Source organism: Hydractinia symbiolongicarpus, chromosome 14 (genome assembly GCF_029227915.1).
Source record: "Hydractinia symbiolongicarpus strain clone_291-10 chromosome 14, HSymV2.1, whole genome shotgun sequence".
In the NCBI taxonomy this organism is placed as follows: Eukaryota; Metazoa; Cnidaria; class Hydrozoa; order Anthoathecata; family Hydractiniidae; genus Hydractinia; species Hydractinia symbiolongicarpus.
This window is the reverse complement of record NC_079888.1, coordinates 13,305,757-13,327,889: the sequence shown is the minus strand read 5'-3', so window position 1 is coordinate 13,327,889 and position 22,133 is coordinate 13,305,757. Positions and strand designations below refer to the sequence as shown.

General features: G+C 35.8%; 2 protein-coding genes across 3 annotated transcripts in view; both read right to left on the bottom strand.

Annotated features, from left to right (window-relative positions):
• Positions 1–1,493: 1,493 nt before the first annotated feature.
• LOC130625190 (uncharacterized) lies at positions 1,494–2,651 on the bottom strand. Its single transcript, XM_057440254.1, has 2 exons — positions 2,505–2,651; positions 1,494–2,422 (listed from the first exon to the last, which is right to left on the bottom strand). Exons 1-2 carry the CDS (start codon positions 2,649–2,651, stop codon positions 1,826–1,828), a joined length of 744 nt encoding a protein of 247 aa, XP_057296237.1. The 3' UTR covers positions 1,494–1,825.
• A 2,222-nt stretch (positions 2,652–4,873) lies between these two features.
• LOC130625856 (leucine-rich repeats and immunoglobulin-like domains protein 3) overlaps positions 4,874–22,133 on the bottom strand; it is a 56,432-nt gene continuing 39,172 nt past the window's right edge. For both annotated transcript variants that reach the window (XM_057440970.1, XM_057440969.1), the window contains 7 exons: positions 12,903–13,055; positions 10,225–10,296; positions 8,662–8,733; positions 8,208–8,371; positions 7,666–7,998; positions 6,719–7,000; positions 4,874–6,517 (listed from right to left, as the gene is read on the bottom strand). In XM_057440970.1, the coding sequence (XP_057296953.1) occupies positions 5,499–6,517; positions 6,719–7,000; positions 7,666–7,998; positions 8,208–8,371; positions 8,662–8,733; positions 10,225–10,296; positions 12,903–13,055 (2,095 nt within the window). In that variant the 3' untranslated portion in view covers positions 4,874–5,498. The remainder of the gene's footprint in view (positions 6,518–6,718; positions 7,001–7,665; positions 7,999–8,207; positions 8,372–8,661; positions 8,734–10,224; positions 10,297–12,902; positions 13,056–22,133) is intronic.

Below are 22,133 nucleotides of genomic sequence, written 5' to 3'. Positions count from 1 at the left end.
ACGCGGCACCTTGTTTTCCTAAAATGTTTCGAGCCATGCAACACTTGTAACCAAACGGCAGCCATTTGAAACGCACACACACCAACCTAACAGTTGTCCAGAAAGTGCTTTTATATGGAAAAGAATTGCAGGGCTTCCACCGAGTCAGGGAAATCAGGGAATTTTATCTGTGGTCAGGAAAAGTCAGGAAATAAGACTAATTTTGGGGGAAAGTCAGGGAATTTTTTGTCTTTTAACTTGGCTTGATAATTACTGACAGGTTCTGTTAGTCATTCAGTGGAACTAACATACTATTTTATGTAGTAATGTAGTGTATGGATTAAAGCTCTAAAGTAATGTTGCGGCAAATACGGTTTAAACGGTTTTAATTAATTTGTTTTTCTGTTTGGCTGTAGAATTTCTAGAAAAAGTCAGGAAATTTGATACCATATTTTCGGGGAAAACCCTGAATTATTCTTCAATGGAAAAGAACAGTGTAAGCCGGGTTGTTTATTTTTTTTTTACATATCGCAGCTCCTCTTATATTGGGAAACACCACCGAGGCGCAATTTCTGTTAACCAAGGCCCTCGATCGAGTTCCCTACGAAAACCAAGTCCAGTAAGTTCTATACGACAGGACGATGTGATTCACTGGGAAATAGATTATAGTTTTCAAGAGGGGTTTTATGTTTAGTAATTTAGAGAATTAATTTTCCCGAATTTCGTGAGTTTTTGTTAATCCAAAAGTCCAAAAACTCGCGAAATTTTTTGGGTAAATTTTCGCGAATCTACAAATTAAAAATTTTTTGGCGAGATAAACGTTTTAACGATGTAATTTTCTTTCTAATGGTATGTGAAAAGTTCTATTTACAAATTGGGTTCATCGTCAAAATTACAAAACAGATCAAACACATTTCTAGGCTCGTCTTCTCTCGGCTCCCACGCATCGTCGTCATCGTCTTCTTCGCCAATAACTCGGTTATAAGCCATACATACATTTAAAACATCATCGCTTTTGTTTGCTTCTAAGTTTATTCCAATATCGTTCCCAGCGCCAGTTGTCTCTTTTTTTATCGAGAGGGCGAGCCAAGTGAGGGCGAGTCAAGAAATAACTTTTAAAACCAGCAAATTTTTTTTAGATTTTAGTGAATAAACATTCGTGAATCGACAATTTACAAAGTTTGTACTGAATAAACTTTCGCGAATAGCCATTTTTAAAAGTTTCGCGAGACAAAGTTTCGCGAAAAAGACCGAAGAACGCGAAATTCGTGAAAGTTTCTCTCGCGAAAGTTTCTCCGAATAAAGTAGTTCTAACGAAAATCATTGGGAAACTTTTTGAAAAACGTTTTTTTATTCTTATTTATTGAAAACTTTAATTCTCGCATTATTAGGCTTTGCCAACAAATTAGTTCTTGCCAAAAGTTTAATTACAAAAAAATTCTCGTAAATGTAAGGTATAGGTGAACCTAGTGAGAACTGTCGCTATAAAATAATCGCTACTTATTTTCATTTTTTTAATGTTCCAAATTTAAGAAACCTCTATTTATTTATTTATTTATTTATTTATTTATTTATTTATTTATTTATTTATTTATTTATTTATTTATTTATTTATTTATTTATTTATTTATTTATTTATTTATTTATTTATTTATTTATTTATTTATTTATTTATAACGAATATTTATACAGGATTTTTCCATTAAAAAATTAGTAAAATATACAAAATATATATAATTACAAAATTTCTGTTCTTCCATGGGTCCTGTTTTCCAGCCCCCCAAAAATAGTAATAAAATTTAAAATAATAACTAAAAATGTGTTAGTAAAAATTAATATTTACAAATTAAAAAAACTCTTCATATAATTTTACAAAATCTTCTATTGATGTCGAAGCACGTATTTGCAGAGGAAGCTCGTTGAAAGTTTCTGCACCATTAAAAAAGAAACTTTTTCTACTTGATTCCAGCTTAATCTTAGGTAGTCGTAGTAAATGATTTTTATTTCTTGTGTTGTTTGTCATTTTTTCAAAATAATTTACAAAGTTTTCACACACGTCTCCATGAACACACTTGAAAAGTTGAAGGCAAAGACGTTGCCTTAACAGATCTTTAATTGATACTGGTTTAGATTTTCTTGGCACGTTCTTCTTGAATATAATACGATTTGCTCGCTTTTCTAAATTTTCCAACTTTACCTGATACGTCTTGGTAGAATAACATGTAATGATTGAACAATTCGTGAAAACTGGTATCAACATGGTCTTGTAAATTGTTGATGCAGTCTCGATGGTTAACTGAGGTCTGATTCTCTGAAGCAAGTATAATCTCCCTCTAACTTTCTTGTATGTCGACTCGATGTGCTCAGATAGTGAAAGCGTTTGGTCCAATTTTACACCAAGATACTTGTAGGAGTTGGTGAAAGAGTGATTGATGCCGATAATCTATATCCAAGGTCTTATTTTTGATACGTTGAGTAGTGCCAAACAGCATGCATTCCGTTTTCCCTTTTTTCATATTTATAACAAGATCGTTCATTTCGAGCCAGTCTGCAACACGACTGAAGTCATCAGTCAACAATTTTTCGATGCTATCTTTTGTTTTACCAGAAACATAAATGACAGTGTCATCAGCGTATGTCAGTATTTTACAGTTTGACGCTGCCAATGTCATTGAATGTAATTAAGAATAAAAGGGGACCTTAAATCGAGCCCTGCGTTACACCACAGGTGACTGACTCATGTTCAGATGTTTCATTATTTATTTTCACAGTTTGCTTCCGACCAAAGAGGTAGTCAATGAAAAGTTCCTTTTCAATTCCTGTAACATCATGACTTTTCAGGCTTTCAATGATTTGTGCGTGACTTAGCGAATCGAAGGCTTTGCTAAGATGTATGAAGATTGCACCAGTTAACTCTCCATTGTCTATATTCCTTCTTATTGTGTCAAGAAATAGTGTGGCAGCAAGTTCCGTGTTGCTTTTCTTTCTAAAGCCAAATTGAGTTTCAGATAACAGTTTATTCTGTTCTAGAAATTTAAATAACTGGTTGTAAATACATTTTTCCAGAATTTTCGAACAAACAGGAAAGACGGTAATTGGACGATAATTGTCCATGTCATCTTTACGTCCTGATTTGTGAATGGGCGTCACTTGGCCAAGCTTGAAATCGGACGGTATTATACCAGATCTTAGTGAGGCATTGATGACATGGTAAAGAGGCTTGGCTAAGTGTTTTGCGCTGTCTTTCAACATGCCTGGTGGAAGATCGTCAGAACCACAAGCCTTACTACGTTTGAGTTTCTTGAGATGGATGAAAACTTCATTAACTGTGACCTCAGTGAACTCAAAGGTAGTACCTGTTTTCAAATTACTTTCCTTCGGTTTTGCCCAGATGAAATTTTTCAGTGGCATTGCCTAGGCTTTCAGTTTCGAAACGGTGGTAGAGAAGTAAGAACAAAAACGTGATGAGATAGATTTTGCATTTGAGTTTCTTATGCCGTCAATAATAAAATATTTAACTGTTGAGATTTTTTCTTTTAAGGGAAAAATTCTTTTTAATGTTTTCCAAAATCGTTTAGGATCGTTTGCCGTTTCCTGCAGGAGTGTCCTACTTTGTTCGTTTCTAGCCTTTCTAACAAGGTTATTTACTTTGTTTCTTTGACTCTTGAATTTTTTAAAGTCAGTGGGAGTTCTTGATTTAAGAAACTTTCTGTTCAACGTGTCTCGGTAATTCATTTCCAATTTTATATCACGTGTCAACCGTGGTGATTTTTTACCTTTGCCTTTTTTGGTAATATTTGGGGCATGCTTGTTGAAATTCCGACTTACAATATCTCTCAATGTATCCCAGGCGTTTTTTAGGATTTCGTTCAGCATAAACTGAATCCCAGTTTTCATTACTCAAATCGCGTGATAATTCACCAGAATTGTAATTTAAATAATAATCTCTAAATTTTATTGTTTCATACTGTTGTTTAATGTTATTAAGTTTTCTTTTGCACCCAATGGCATAATGATCACTAAGCGCGGTTGAAACGATTTTAATTTCCATTAGATTCTCCGGTTTTGTTGTCAAAATAACATCAATAAGCGACTCAGTGGTGTCCGTAATTCTTGTTGGTCCCTTGTTGGTTTGTATGAGGCCATTTAATGATAGTAAATCTGTCAACGGTTTAGTTATTTTTTATAAGATAATTACAGTTAATGTGTCCCAGTATTATGAGTTCTTTGTTTCCGTTATTTATTTTTGTTAAAGTTTTTTGAAAATTATTGTTAAAGATTTTACTGAGGTGTTTTGAGGTATTCAGTAGTCGATAAAGTATACCAACAATAAAAGACTTTGTGTAATCGGAAAATATTTCTAACCAAATGCATTTGACATCATAAGTTTCCAAATCGAGTCTTCTAACATAATTTAAGCTGTTGCTAATGTAAGCGCCAACTCCTCCTCCCGGCGAAACACGGTCTCTCTGTTCAAATGTATATCCAGGAATATTAATAAACGACGGTGCACAATTGTAAAATCCTGTTCTTTCCATGGACCTGGACATTTTTCAATATCCCTAGCCATTAACAATAATAAAATTAATAAAAACACGCACACACGTCCGTCCGCCATCTTTCTTTCTATTTCCTATAATCTCGTCTCTGCTGATGATTCTGTCATCAACACAGAGCCAATAATGACTGATGACGAGATCCTATCGATGTCTTTGATGAAGAACATCCTGCAGAAGCAGACGCAGATGATGATGCTTCAAATGAGCCAATTCACCCGCAGTCTAATGATGTGCGTCAAGCTCTAAACTTTCGTCAAAAACAAATCTTCTCCGACATTTTTTTTGTCTTATGAGGAAGCTTTTTGAAAGAGGGGAACTGATAACTAAGTTGCCAATGAAAACATTTAGAACACGTATTTTCTATCGTATACACATAAAGTAATATATACAACGTGTTAGTACGAACCGCTCATAACGACTCGGTTGGGCTATTTACAATTTATTTAGATTTTAATATAAATATATTATATATATAAAATTAAGCCAGTCATCGTTGACGGGAAGGTCACGTGTCCTGCTATACACTCCAATGGATTGGATACTTAGTCCTCAGACTTCATTTAGCTGGTTGAAAGAACCGACAATCAGTAGATTAAATTAACTGCAATGTTTCAGACTTAACCGTGGTCAAACATATAAAAATGATTACACATAAATACTTTGGAAGAATATAAATTAAGTTATAGAACATATAAACAACAAGATGTTTTGCATATTTTTAAAATTTCCTACCCCAAAAACGATTTTACAAGGCGACGCACGAGAAGCCCATGAAGCTTCAGAAAGCAGGCTAAGGCATTGTAAAACAACTTCATTTTCTCTTTATTGAAAATAGCCGCCGATTAAAAAGATATTTTTTAAGAGCTTCTGCTCATCAAAACTACGGGCAAAAGTCTTTGTTTAAACTAAATAACATGTGCATCTATTAGATGGGTTGGTACCAACAGAAACCCGTGCAGTTCATAGAGTCAAATTATTCGTTAACGAAGTAGTATCCAATGAGGAGCTGCTCTCTCCAGATTCAATACCACTCGATGACGTAATATAAGCACGAAAGTTATCCTCGTGCATAGCAGGAGGGAAGCGTGGAAAGGGTTTTATCGATATTAATCGTGAGGTATCCACACCTTTTAGCTTTCCTCTAAACCGCTTATGTTTGTTAACCTCTGACGCTGAATTGTTGCTACTACCTAGTTGATTAGGATGTAATACATAGGCAGTTGTCGGCTGTAGTTTTGACGTTTTCATTGCAAAGTTTTCATAATTTTTAAGGCCTCTACTTCCTGTGCTTTCACGATTTCGTTCGAACGTTGGGAACACGAGTGCAACACCACTATCGTCTTCGTCGTCGTCATTTTGCCGTTTGTCGCCGTCTTCTAAATAACCCTGTTGTTGCCGTAAATAAGTCCTAGTCTCAAGTAATAAACTCTCCGAAGTAGCATCTATTGCATGTATATCATCTTTCGTTTGAGCTGATACCAATCGACCATTACAACGTAAAATATACTCTTTCGGTAACTGTGACAACGAGTCTTTCGTATGCTTGCTTACTTGCTTACTAGAGGGGATATTTTCGCGACGTTTTTTCCGACAGTAACAGATAAGAGCCAACCAAACGAGCGACGTCAACGCAATAACGGCGACCACTGTAACTACAATGACGACAATAAAAATATCGGACGGCAATTTAGACGACGAATAACCAGCGTCTGTACCAATCGATAAACGGGCCTTCTGACGAACAGTACCTAATCTGTTTGAGGCTCTGCATTCATATATGCCTTCATCAGAATATTGAAAATATGGTACAACTAAAAGTTGACTAGACAGTTTAACTCTTCTGGTGGACTTCAACAATGTGCCATCCTTGTACCACGTGATTTTTGGCCTGGGGTTACCGCTGACAATGCAGTCAACGACAGCAGTTGAACCAGCCACAACGGCTTTATCTTTCATTGGTCTTATAAATTTTGGCTCTTCTGAAAAAGAAAGAACAAAATAATATCTCAAAATTATTTTTCTGGTATATCTGACCCATTGGAACTTGGAACCTTATCGGTTCAACTGGTTTAAAATATTTATGGAGTGCCATTTTTTCCTTGAATTACCACGCATGTGGAGTAAAACATTAAAGAACAACAAAACATCAAGACAATAAAAGCATGAGGTATTATTATTACCTATGACGGTTAAACGTACGGTAGCATTAGCAACGCCTACGGGACTTTTGGCCGTGCACGAATACATCCCGCTGTCTTCAATCTTGAGCTTTTTGATGACAAAATGATGGTCAATGTAAACAATCCGTTTCTCCACCACAGCGTGAAAAGGTAGAGGAGTGTTCTCCTTGGTAAATTGAATGTTGGGTGTGGGGATTCCCTCCGCGGAACAAGGTATGAAAACGTCTTCGTCACTTCGTGCGATCAAGTCTCTACTAATAGCTGGCGATAATGATGGGGCCACTAAAATAAAACAAAGATAAACTCATTTACGTGTAGAATTTAGGTTAATTAAGAGTAGGTGTTGTTAGGTGGTAGAATTATCCAGACAATTTCCACGCAGTCTGGTTTTTCAAACTTATGTCATTAAGGAATTTATTTATTTATTTCAATTATTTATAGTCGAGTTACAATAATATAGCATCTGAGCTAATAGAAATCGACTAGTAACATAAAATACATATACAGAAAAACAATAAAATCAAACTGAATATTTTGTATTAGATATACCCCAACCCGAAAATGTAAGTTTTACAGAGACGACACGGACAAGAAAAATGTTCAAAATGTCTTTAAGACGATGAATGAAAGTATTGAGAGTGGTGCAATTCTTTATGCTAGAAGGCAATGGTGAACACCCGAGAGTTTAAAGTTGAAAATAGTAACGGCATGACATTCTCATATAATTTTATTTTTTTGATTTAGTACCAACCTATTTCAATTTTTTTTAGCGCCAGTCCTGTTTTGTTAAATTTTATTGTCAGCACCAACACTGGCTGTTTCACGAAAAAAAAATTAACTTGTACCTATATTTAGTTAAAACATTAAGACAATGACTTTATAGTTTCTCGTTTTGCTTTTGTTTGCAAGATTGTTAAAAAAAAGAACCTGGAATAAAATGAACGTACCAGCTATACTTAAATTTGCTTTAGCCGACCAATCACTACCGTATACGTTAAACACGTGACACCAATATTCTCCGCCATCATCAAAACTAAGACCCTTCAAGGTGAGTTTTGCCATACGTTTATAACCATAGACACCAACTTGTATTTGATCAGACATTTCCGATTTAACATGATCAACCGATGTAGAGGATCTGTACCATTGAATAATTAACGGAGAATTTGTAGAAGAAGTGGCCACGCATCGAAGTGTGGTATTTCCACGGAAAAAGGCGTACTTGCTTCTCGGGTGAGCGACAACTTTTGGTCGGTGTGTATACATCATCGATCCTTCACCTATAAACGTAGAAATATAAATATAAACATAAATAAAGAAATGTACAATTTTTTGCGGTTTTTTAAGATATTTCTTGTAGTTAAACACAAAATACAGTATCATCGCCGTTCTGTAGATCTTTCTTAAGTAGAAAACCATTAGCAACACTTTTAATCATACTCAATACTACAACAACCTCTGTTGACGCGCAAGAAAAACTACATCTTACCACACACTAACTCTGTATCCAACACATTCATAAAATTTTTGTTTTCGAGCCAACGCGGAGAAGAGCATATGCCTGTGATTGTATTTTGCAACGACATCTTCTTAATCCAATTTCTCAGCCAACCGACTGAACAATCACACAATAGATCGTTCGTATTCAAGTATCTGAAATATTTAGTTTAAAAAAAGACTTTAAAGGACAGCAGAAAGAAGTGCACGGAGTTCACTACTTGACAAATTTTAACGCTGCCTAATTTCTTTGTTGCTTCTCAATACTACTCTTTTTTCTAATCAAATTGCAACTTAACGGTCTCGTGGAATAGCCTGACTGAAGCATAGACATTGAAAAATAATGTCAAACTTCCTTTGTTCTCCTAGCAATTAACATTTATTATATATGCATTTGATAGGATACAAAATCAAGTTAAAAAACAAGGAACAATCGAAAATCTTACAAAGCGGTGATGTTCTTTAAATAAATGAACGCTTTCTTCTCGATGATCTTTACTTTGTTAAACTTAATGTATCTATAAAGCAAGAAAATGCAAGTAAAAATCAAAAATAATTTGAGACCAAATATAAAGTAAAACCTTGAACAGTGCAAGGCCCGCAAAAAATACCACCCAGCCTTTCTAATACAATTCTTTTTCTGCCTCGATAAATGTTGGTGACAAGAAGCTTTATTTCATTACGCCACACCAGTAGTAACTTTTTACATCGACATTCAAAGCATCTACTTAGCTGGCAAATCTTCATTTTATTGTCATTGTTTTTTTTAATGTACATCAGAGGTGACCCTTAAATCATCAACATTTCCCTCCTACTTCACTTCTACTTGAATGATAACCATTTCCCTCCTACTTCACTTCTACTTGAATCATTAACATTTCTCCTCCTACTTCACTTCTACTTGAATGATTAACATTTTCCTCCTACTTCACTTCTACTTGAATCATCAACATTTCCCTCCTACTTCACTTCTACTTGAATGATTAACATTTCTCCTCCTACTTCACTTCTACTTGAATGATTAACATTTCCCTCCTACTTCACTTCTACTTGAATGATTAACATTTCTCCTCCTACTTTACTTCTACTTGAATGATTAACATTTCTCCTCCTACTTCACTTCTACTTGAATCATCAACATTTCCCTCCTACTTCACTTCTACTTGAATCATCAACATTTCCCTCCTACTTCACTTCTACTTGAATCATCAACATTTCCCTCCTACTTCACTTCTACTTGAATCATCAACATTTCCCTCCTACTTCACTTCTACTTGAATGATTAACATTTCCCTCCTACTTCACTTCTACTTGAATGATTAACATTTCTCCTCCTACTTCACTTCTACTTGAATCATCAACATTTCCCTCCTACTTCACTTCTACTTGAATCATCAACATTTCCCTCCAACTTCACTTCTACTTGAATCATCAACATTTCCCTCCTACTTCACTTCTAATTGAATCATCAACATTTCTCCTCCTACTTCACTTCTACTTGAATGATTAACATTTCCCTCCTACTTCACTTCTACTTGAATCATCAACATTTCCCCCTACTTCACTTCTACTTGAATCATCAACATTTCCCTCCTACTTCACTTCTATTTGAATCATCAACATTTCTCCTCCTACTTCACTTCTACTTGAATGATTAACATTTCCCTCCTACTTCACTTCTACTTGAATGATAAACATTTCCCTCCTACTTCACTTCTACTTGAATCATCAACATTTCTCCTCCTACTTCACTTCTACTTATAAAAATCTTACAACTCCTGGTACAACATATTATCTTCGATAAAACTATAACATGTAAAGCAAGTTGACATTCAATCTGGTGACGCCTATCAAAAACGTGCATTTCTTTTAGTTATAAAAGCAATTTGACGTGAACGTTAGGAGCCTATCAATAGTAATCACACAGGCTGAATGTGGTTTGCTAGCTACTAGTATAAAACTAAGTAATCGAGACAAACACTAAATACCATGTGGACAATTACACTTACAATGTTTGAAGAGATGATAAACCAAGAAATGCATCAGCAGGTATAAGTAATATTTTGTTGGAATTTAAATCACTATGAATAAAAAATAAAAAAAATAACACAACTTTTCGAATTGTCATTTCAACTTAGTCATCATTATGTACGATTCAAATCCGTCTAGTATTCAATATTAAATTCTGTTACAAGGTAAAAATAATGTTAGTGTGCGATATCTCTATAGCCATACTTTGTTAAAAAGGGTTGCGCGCAGCTTAAATCCCTGCAGAACTCGTTTTTTACGGACTTTGTTTTGGTTGCACACAGCTTAATTTCGGAATCACGGCAAAACGAGAAAAAAAGGAAACATGCTACGAAGGCCATTGTAGTTTATGGTGTGAAGTTTGTATAAGTCATCTTTTGCCCTCTTATTTTTCTAAATATTTTGTATCTATAGGAATATTTATTTTCTGCGTCACGTCTTCTATCTATGTATAAATCTTAAAGAAACCATTTTTATGATTTTGGCTACAAACGTAGATTTCGAGGCAGCATTCTGCTGAAGTCACCTGGCAACCTACAACCAGCCTAGATTTTATATTTTAGTTTGGTATATCATTATTTATTTTTATGTTAGAGTTGTGGCAATCTAGCTAGCTCTTTAGCTACTTCTGGCTAAAAAGTGAAAGTACCAAAAGTACAGTTTGGCTAAACAAAATTCTCAATCACTAATTCTTATGCTAAATGCAGTTATTATTATTATTATTATTCCGAATATTTATACAGAATATAGCCACTTCAGTGTTGAAAACACTGTTATCAATGTGGGTCCTGTGTTCTGAATGTATACATTAGGTATACACTGGCATTGCCTACCCAATTTTCCTCACATGGCATGGGTTGACCCATAGCGGTGATGAAGACGCTAAACATGCCCGCGCTGTGGACCGAACGTCGGACCTTGTGATTACAAAGCGAACTCCATAACCACAAGGCTACACGGTACATAGGTTAGGTAGCTACACCTTTTATTACTGTCGTGAAAACTTAAACTGGACATGGTAACAACAGACTGTTTCCTGTGTTTTTATTTAAACCAAAGATACAATAGAGCTTTTGGAATGTTCACATTTTCGCGGTTAACCCTTTCGGCTTTAGCAATTGTGTGACAGACAAAAAGATGCGGGCGCTAGGTGAAGTGAGGATCTTTTCAGTCTGTTTCTTCGCACGAAAGAATCGCTACAACTTTATATGAATATATGTTCCTTAGAAGTTATCATCTGCGCTCGATAATACAGTGGAATGTCTCACACCATTGGTGCAAAAAAATGTCCGTCTTACAGAGGTGACCGCTTTATAGAGATTGTATCCAAAAATCACTTTCACATGACTTTTTGTTTATACACGTTGTTTCTTCGTCTATTACTTTTAAATCAAGGAAATGAGACATATAATTTGATGAATGTGAACTTCTATTATTCATACGCTCTATTGTTATACAAACAAAAACAAATGTCAATTAACAAATACATTGTATTTGATAATCTACTCGAAGAAATCTTTGATTGAAGCTTGCTTTCTCTTTGATATTTGAAGATCCTCCAATTTTTTCGTAACTGATGATAGTATGTCTTTACTTTTCTCGTCAATAATAGTGCTGCGACAAATCCTATCGAGCAGGCTCACTACTTGTGTATAACTAAGATTTTCCTCCTCATTATCATCACTTTCGTTCCAATGTCAGAAACAGATTTTAGAGATGTAAATAAAAAAGTTAAAAAATGTATGAAATAAAGATGAAAATCGAAATTTAAAGTGTTTTTTTTTATGTATCCGCTTTACACAGAGATTTTTCAAGGGAAAATGCCATTTGGTGTGAAAAAAGTGTCTGTTTTATAGAGTGTCCGCCTTACAACTGTCCGTCTCACAGAGATCTTCTTGTGAGAGTTTGACCTGATATCAGTCCGTTCCAAGGAATAGTGTTCGTTATATAGATGTGTCTGCTTTAGACCATGTCCGCTTTAAAGAGATTCCACTGTAGTTTAAAGCCTCAAAAATGTTTCCGTAAAAAGAAATTTCTTCAGCAAGCTCCCGCATCTTTCTGCCTGTTACGCAGTTGTTAAAGGCAGAAGGGCTAACATTCAAAAAGAAGATTTTTTGAACAGGATGTTACGCCGATATGTGCTCAGCCCAGTGTCACCAACGGACTGTTTCCTGTTTTTATTTAAGCTGAAGCTGTGTAGTTTTTTTGAAAAGGATATTATGCTTATACGGATGTGCAACACAGTTTACCTGTACTAAGCGCTTACCCCGGTGTCACAAATAATTTTAGGATACTCATAAAAACTTATTCCGCGAAATAAAATAATTTGTCGGGTAGCAACGGGTTTTTATTTCAGCTAAAATTGCGGGAAAGTTTTTTTTAAAAAAAATATATTACACCCGAAACACTATGATGCTGTGTGCGTTTCACTCCATTTACGGCATACTGCATACCTGTACTAAATCACTCAATCTAGATCTGTGGCACAATTTACGACTCTCATTAAGCGCTCCACCAGGCGTTCAACGCCAGGTCACACAGTTACTTGTGGCTTAACACGGCTAGTCTGCGTTATAATGCTCGAAAACTTTATGTCCGTCTGTCGACAAGCAGCGGGTTAATGACTGTTTAAGAAACAGCAGTGTTTTAAGCAACTTACAGTATCTTGAGCATGTGCAGTGGTGTGAAGGCAGTATCGAATTCTTTGTTACCAATGGAAATCCTGTTGTTACTTAGATTTAAGTACACCAACATGTGCAAGCCAAAGAAAGCATTTTCTGATACGTAATCTATACTATTGTTGTGAAGGTTTCTGAAATAAAAAAAAACATTAAACACTAAGATGAAATAAAATATGACTGGACACTTCTATCGATACTAGTGTTTGGAGTAACAAGGATTTAATGAAGATAAAAAAAACTACGATATAAAAATAAGTTTGGACGTTTTTAAGAAGCTTATTTTGTACACTCTTCAATACAGGAAGATAACTAATTGTTAATTCAAATTATATACAAAAGAAAACATTATTTCTTTGCAATAATCCAAATAAAAAGGTTCATCAGCCTATTGATCATGCTATCATTTTAGTCAGATTATGTTTTATAATAAGGTCTTCCCTACAGGTTACTAGTAGTCTTCAAATCGTTTGAGCAGAACTTGGATGTACTGCTTTTAGAAATACCCTATTGTATGCTCAGATTTTATGCTGAAAACACAATAGACCTTCCTTCCATATCCATTTTCGTTCCGGGAAGTATACATTCCAAACAACAGAGTAACATGAAAACGAAAATAGTTATAAGCAAATTTTTAATTTGAGGTTAAGTAGTGCGCATTGTTTACTTGCATTATTTGCAAAATTAGTTTGTCATACAATGTAATTATTAACATTTGGTAATGGGATAATAGCATGTATCTGCCAGATATTGGGCTATTCTGATGGTTGATGCCAAGACTTGTAAAACAATAGTTGACCTAGTGTAGGGGTTTCTTAGGGGACAAAAATGGTAGTTTGACAGTATTTAAAAGTCACACATTTGTGATTTGAGAATTAGAATACTAATTTGACTTTCTTATCATGGTTGGAAAGTTGGACTGTAATACTCTTGTTGTTTTTGCATTAAAGTCCGAAAATGTAAGGGCTCTTCCAAGCGATTCACAACTTTGAATAGGATGTTCTTGCTTTTTTCTGTCACATTTTAAGCTTCTGTTCTATTTTGTATTGAGAGAGTTACCATGTTAGTATTTTTTTGATAAAATGAAATTTCTAGTGATTTTGCTCAGTCAAAACAATTTTTTCCTTGGAAGGCTCACTTCACAAAGCATGTTTGTTTTCTCTCATTCCATTTAAAAATTGTTTCTTGACAAAAACATCAAATGGTTACTTGGACAGCTCTGACGTAATGACAAACTTTAACATTAATCAGGGAAAACAATGTAATAAAATTTTTTTGTGTTGGTGAAACGAAATTTTTTACTTTTATTTGTTCACAAATCAGTATTATGGAAGAATTCCACGGAGATTTTTTTCTGCGAGTAAACAATTCGAACTATTCTGCAAGATTTTTCAAGATTTTATATACATAAAAGACATAAAATACATATGAACCTATTGTTACTTTGTATTTTATTTTATTTTATTTTATAATGCGATAAATTTGTTAAAAGATTGTGTAATCATGCTCGCTGAAGCAGGCAAAAGCTTAAATGAAATTGTTGTTTCTTTTTCTCTCCAACATATGAACCTAGTTTATAAGAACATTGAAGCTGACATTTTGTCAAAAATAAAGCACGCTTACAGCTGAAGATCAAACGTTCTTATAAGAAGATCTGTACAACAGAAGTTATTTTTTCCCTCTGACTGGATAAAAACCTGAATAAAATAAAGGATTTTTCTAAATTTGGAATTTAAAGTCTCTATAATAATAGCTGTATTTTGTTTGTCTGTTCGCAAGAGACGCGCCCTGTTACGGCCTTACTATTTTTTTAAAATGCACAGAAAAATATACACTGCGGCATACTTTGGAAAAGATTCCATTTTATATTGCTATTTTCTAAAATCAACCAATCAAGGAGCCTTGTTAAACATATTCAATTGTTCCTTTAAACTTCGGCCTTCTGTTGGTTGTCAACGTCGAAACATCTTATGCTTGTCGAAAGAGAAACGAATGGTCCGAAATTTAACAAAATTAGCAAGAAGACTAAACAAGGTGTTAAGGAAAGTTTCTTTACTATAATTTGCATCGTTTTTTGCTTTTTTATACTTCTGAGAAGACTTTTTGTATTCTTAGGATATACTTTTCGGTCATTTTTTTTTTGTTTCCCTGCATTTTTGTTAGAGCTAGCTAAGAGGCGAAGTTTTTTTGCTGTCAATTTTTATTTTCCTTTAAGTTGCCAGCGTTAACACGAATGCAAATAATATTTCCCAGGAAAACGCTGTTGTAAATATTGATCATAATTATGCGATTCCCTGCTTACAAAATGATTTAAATGTTGTTGACGCATGGAGAAGAGTTGATGTTGAACGTCCCAGGGAACAGAGAGCCAATGAAATTTTAGAACAGGCCCAACAGCGTAAAGCAGCAGATGCTCCACGCCAAAGTCCAAGACGAGCGGCAGAAAATGTAGAAGGCGCAAATGCTCGCCTTCAGGTAGATGCACAACGTCATCGTGCAAAAAGAGAAGATGAACTACTGAAGCAAACAGCAGTAAGGTGTAGGGCAGAATAATCGTGTCTTCTCGATCCGAGGCTCCACGTTTCTTAAATTAAATTTGGCTAGAATTAACAAAGTCTAACCTCCTACGCATTCTACAGGCGAGTTTAATATTGGTGAGCTATTATTTCACAATGGCAAAGTGGTAACAGCCTGTTATATTACAATTTCTTGCTGAAATACGTGAATTATTAAGCAACAACTCTGCCCAAGCTAAACAACTTTGTAAGTATGTCTGTGTATACAATTATGCATTTAGTTTTGCTTCTTTGTCAGCAAACATTCGACCACCGTCAGGTCAGGGACTGCCCTGCGTTAGAATATGTGGTCAATTATTTAACAGGTATGTTGCTTTATTACCTCCGCAGAATGAAATACCTAATTTTAGCTAATTGCATATTGTAAAGGCTGCAGCTGCCTTAAACATGCGCATTGAGAATCCAACACATGTTCATTGTAATCATTAAATAATGCAGACAATTCAAGATGTTATTCTCCATAAACTGCAGCTCATAAAATATGGCTGAAGTGGAACGTGAAGAAACAGACAAAGCAGCAGTGAAAAACAGACCGCCTTCTCTTGTAATATAGTAATACGCGAGGGTAATGATCGCGAAAGGTATAATTCCCCTTTGCATTAGGAAGTTGCTGCTACTTTCGTTGGAAATAGGGCGCCTCCTTCTGCAAAAGATATTTTTGTTTATCCAAGTGATTGCAGCAAACTTCTTATACATCATGCAACATCGATCCTTTGATGTGTCATTTTATTTCCACGTGGTGAGCCTGATTGGGAACATGATCAATGTCCGGGAGCATGCAACTGCAGTTAGAAATAGGCTTACGCAGTTGAAATATTTTATTTACAGCATTGCGAGAATTTTCTGTCCATCATTTAGCAGTCAAAATGTTTCAGCAATTGTTAGTAGACGCATATGTTAAAGTTGAAGGTCAACGGCTTGCATTTATTCGTCGAAACAAAACCAACTTCCAGCAGAGTCTTATCATGGACTTGATTGCCGCAAAAATGCGCCACATCAACGTAACCTACGAGCAGGTAATGTTGTTGTCTTGCCTTCTACCTTTTCTGGTTTTCTGCGTAACATACATCAGTTTTACCGATGCAGTGGCTTTAGTTTCAAATAAGGTAAGCCAGATTTGCTCTTAACTTTTACTTGCAACCCAAAATGGCCAGAAATTGTTACTAATTTGTTACATGGTCAATCTGATTCCAATAGACTAGATTTGTTGCAAAGGTGTTTAAATGAAAATTACATGCGTTGGAAAAAGATTTAAAAGATGGTTCTTAGGTGTTCTGTGTGCACATATAGATGTTATTGAGTTTCAGAAAAGAGGTTTACCGCATGTTTATATGCTTTTTACATCTAATGAGTTTAAATTACGAAATGCTGATGATATTAACTTCTTGATTTGTGCACAGATTCCGGATCAAGACTAGAATGCTGAATTGTAAGAATAGAAGTTTTGTATGATCCATGGGCCATGTGGTCGCCTAAATAACAATTCTTCGTGCATGAAAGAGGGTGAGTGAACTAAGCATTTTCCTACGCAATTTAATGACGGAACAATCAGTAAGAATCCAAAACTTGAATTTTGATATGTAGATGGGTGAAGGGTCTCTTTAAGAGACAAATTAGGAGTTAAACGTCCTCCTCCATACCTTAGTTTAAAGGGGCGATTGTGGAAGTCCCGTGAAATGCCACATAGTGATGGTGTCACTTTAAAAAACACCCAGTCCGGTTTGTGAACGGTTGGCGCTAGGAAGGGCATCCAGCTGTAAAACAATGCCAAAACTCTTTACTAATGGCCGTAAGAACAGTTGATCAGACAAACTGTGTAAACGGGGCTGGAACTCTAAGGAGTGAAGGCGTCGCGCACAGTAGGAGAGATGTCAGGTGTGAGCATCGTCAGACCGTTACCCAGCTATCACATCACAAAGTAGATAACACTAGGTTGAGGATGGCTAGTGTAAATGTTGGTACAGTGTAAATGTTGGTACAGTGTAAATGGCTAGTGTAAATGTTGAGAGGTAGAGCAGGAGAAGTAGTTGAAATGTTAGAACGTAGATCTGTTGATATGTGTTGTGTTCAGGAAGTCAGGTGGAGAGGAGCTTCAGTGAGATTTGTGGAAGGTAGGAGGGCAAGGTATAAGCTTTTTTGGATTGGTAATAGTGATGGATATGGAGAAGTTGGCATATTTGTTGCGGATAAGTGGGTAGAAAAAGTCATAGATGTTATGCGTGTTAATAGTCGTATTATAGTGATAAAGTTTTTGATAGGTAATAGGATTGTCACTTTTCTGTCCGTTTATGCTCCACAGTGTGGACTCAGTGAGGAAGATAAAGATAAGTTTTATGATGAGTTAATAGCAGTCACATCAAAGTTTGGAGACATTGAACTTGTCATGGTGGGCGGCGACTTTATTGGTCATGTTGGGAAGTCATCTAAGGTTACAGAGGGGTGTGCATGGAGGCTATGGATTTGGGAGCAGAAAAGAGGAAGGGGAGAGATTGCTTGAGTTTGGAATGGCAACGACATGGTGGTTTGCAACACACCATTCAGTAAGAGACAGAGTAGGCTAATAACATATGGGTCAGGTGGTTGTAAGACACAGATAGATTACTTCCTGGTTAGAAAGTCAGACAAGAAAGTGGTGAAGGACGTGAAAGTTATATCGGGGGAAGAGTGTGTTTCCCAGCATAGATTGCTGATTTGTGATATTATCTTGAAGAGTGTTAAAGAAGCCAAGGAAAAGTACAGGCCCGTCGTAAAGTCTGGAAACTGAAGGAAGACATTGTGGCAAACAATGGTAAATGTGATAGTGACAATGTTGAAAGTACTTGGACTACTTCGAAGAATTGTCTTCTAGAAGCTTCTGATGATAGCTGTGGGTGGACGAAAGGACTAGCTAGACAAAGACAGACCTGGTGGTGGAATAATGAGGTTGACCAGTGTATAAAGGAAAAGAGGAAACTTTGGAAAGAGTGGAAGTCAGGTGGTAGAAAAAATATTTACTTAGAAGCTAAGCGTCGTGCTCGTACAGCAGTGTATAAGGCAAAATCAGAAGCAGAGAAAAACAGATTTGCAGATGTGTTAAGAAGGGAAGACCAGCGCAATAAGGTATTGAAGATAGCAAAGCAAATGAAGAAGACTAATCAAGATGTTGTAGGTGAGAAGTGTATACGTAATGATGAAGGTGTTTTGGCTAGCACAGAGAAGGAGAAAAGGGTAGCTTGGAAGAATTATTATCAGAGGTTGCTTAACACTGAGTTTGATTGGGATGAGGATAATTTGTCTGATGATGATGTTGTAGAAGGGCCAGCTATGCAGATCAAGACAGAATGGGTAGTGCAGGCTATTAGGAGATTGAAGATTGGCAAGGCTGCAGGAGTATCAGGTATTGTTGCAGAGATGGTAAAAGCATCTGGATATTGGAGTTGAGCTTACAAGTCTTGCTAACCAGATTATAAAGGATGGTGCTATTCCGAGTGAGTGGCAGTCGAGTGTTATAGTGAATTATTTCAAGGGCAAGGGTAATGCATTTAAAAAGAGGTAACTATAGAGGTTTGAAGTTGGTTGATCAAGTAATGAAAGTTATTGAAAGAGTGATTGATAAGTTACTTAGAGAAAGAATTGATATAGATAAGATGCAATTTGGCTTTGTTCCAGGGCGTGGCATTACAGATGCAATATTTTTACTCAGACAGCTTCAGGAAAAGTATTTAGAAAAGAGAAAGAATCTCTATTTTGCCTTTGTAGATTTAGAGAAAGATTTTGATAGAGTGCCAAGTAAAGTTATTTGGTGGGCTATGAGAAAATTAGGTGTGGATGAGTGGCTAGTTACGATGGTACAGTCTATGTACAGAAATGGTAGAAAGTCGTGTCAGGATTAACGATTCACTTAGTGATGAATTTATTGTTGGTGTGTAAATGTTGGTGTACATCAGGGTTCTGTACTTAGTTCTTTGTTGTTTGTTTTAGTCTGGTGACGGTGGTGGTGGTGGTGGCGATCATGACGAAGTAACAACATTCTTATATGTTAGATATGTGTCTGCACCTGAAGCAATTTGCCGTCTTTGTGAATTTCCCATTCATACTCAGTCATTTCAGTGTAAGACTTTTTGTTCACCTTCCAAATAACCAACAAGTGTTTTTTAGGGAAGGCAACAAGGCTGTTGCTGCTGACAGGGCTAAAAATTCTAAGACGATGTTAACAGTCTGGTTTTAATTAAACTAGCAGGATGAGCATACTCAACGATTTTTGTACACTGTAATAACTTACTACTTCGTTTTTCGGGCTATAAAACAACAGAAATGGTGGATAGTTAGGCAATGCGTTGCTGAAAAGAGAGTAAGTAGAATGAAGAATGCCAGCATCCGCGAAGGTGAAAGATATTTTTTGCACTTCCTGTCGGTGCTACTTCTTTTAAGAAGAAACTCTTCTTTTAAAAACGCATGCTTAGCACAAGGATTGCTAGCTGATGACAATCTTTGGATTCGCACTATGAATAAGTTGGTGGAATATGCTTCTTGATCTGAAATAAGAAAAGCGTTTTTTTATATTGATTCACGGTGAAACAAATAACTCACCATGAATTGAGGGAAACCTTTTGTGCTGCAATGATAGAGGATTACTTGCGTCGTCACCACCCCGAAATACAGATGCAAGAAAAAAAGATGCAAGATAAAATTCAAGGTGTTATTCAGCAGTTTGGTAAGAATTTTACTGATTTTAATCTTTCTGTTTTACAGAAAGCTTTGCTTGATGATTTGCCAAATGCTGAAGAAATGAGTTAAATGCTGAGCAACTTTATGTAGCCGATTCTATTCTCAATGCCGCCAACCATAATAACAATAATGTTGATATTTTCTTCCTAGATGGGCTAGGTGGAAGAGGTTAAACTTTCACATATAATTACAAGTTATTGCAAGAACTCTGTATGTTGCTACTTGTGCCTGGATAGGTATTGCTTCTACGTTTTTGCAGAATGGTAAAACTGCGCACTCTCTTGTCAAGTTACCAGTCCCTGTTTTAGACGGCGGTACATGTAATATCAAACCCAATAGTGACCATGCTGCATTTTTAAGAAGGCTGGACATCATTATATTTGATGAAGCCAGCATAATACCTAAATATGCTTTGAAAGCAATTGACGGAATGTTTAGTGATAATATGTAATAGTGATGTTCCCTTTGCAGGTAATGTTATCAGGGTTTCCACCAAAAATATGGTATCAAATTCCCTGACTTTTTGAGGTTAAATTCCCTGACTTTCCCTGACTTTTTCAAGAAATTCTACAGCCAAACAGAAAAACAAATTAACTAAAACCGTTTAAACCGTATTTGTCACAACATAACTTACAAGAGCTTTAATCCATATACTACATAAAATGGTCAAGAGTATGTTAGTTCCACTGAATTTATAGAAATAAAGTTCATCAGTCTAAGTCAAGTTAATGACAAAAAATTCTCTGACTTTTCCCTGACTTTCCCCCAAAATGGGTCTTTTTTTCCTGACTTTCCCTGACCACAGATAAAATTCCCTGACTTTCCCTGATTTCCCTGACTCGATGGAAGCCCTGGTTATTCTTTTGGAAGGGAATTTCCATCCAGTACTCCCTGTTGTCAGAAGAGCTGGACCTCACAAATTATAGAAATCTGTTTAAAGCACAAAACTCTGGCCTTGACTCGAATTTCCACCTTCACAGAAACATGAGAGCCGGAGGAGAGCAAGTTTTTGCTAAATTTCTTATAAACCTTGGTAGTGGTTAGGTGCCACAAAAACCAGATGATCCACACAAGGTTGTATTAAAATTTCAAATGTTTTTGTAATGATAAAAGGTTAATTACAAAAATTTTTTAAAGCACAAAACTCTGGCGCTTGACTCGAATTTTCCACCTCTACACAAAAATGAGAGCTGCAGGAGGGCAAGTTTTTGCTAAATTTCTTATAAACCTTGGTAGTGGTCAGGTGCCACAAAAAACAGATGATCCACATCAAGGTTGTATTGAATTCCAAATGTTTTATAATGGCACAAGGTTAATGGTTTGTAATTTGCATGCAAATGTTATTGGTTGTAAAATTCTGGCTGAGAGGTGAACCTGTTTTACTTCCGTCTGTCGAAATGATACTAATCTACCCTTTCAAATAAACGTACTCATAACAAGACGTTTGAAAAAGTTGGTATATTTTTACGTAGACCTTGCTTTCGTCATCGCTAACTTTATGTTGCATTTTCACGTGCTCAGTCATTTCAAGCAGTGAAAGTGCAGGTTGTTAATCATTTTAAGCAAGGTTCATCAACATATTTTTGATAAGCAACTTACAATTTCGATTTGATGTTAATCAAAATTGTGTATTGTCTACGTGACCATTATACCACCATGTTAGGTGGTTAATGGGTTTTAGGTGTTCTTATGCCGTTATGGGTGCGTTGACATTGTTATTATGTTCTGTCCCAAGCTCTTATAGAAGATAGTTTCTTAACTTCAATGATTAAAGTGTGTGTTTACGCCTGAACAAGTGCCACGTCTACTTGACCTCTGTGGCACACAGTTGTCGCACGCAGTGTTGCTAAATGAAACTGTAAATCCTTTTAAAAGAACCTCTATCCCTTATATTTTAAAATATTGTTTCCCACTGCCTGTGAGAGTTTG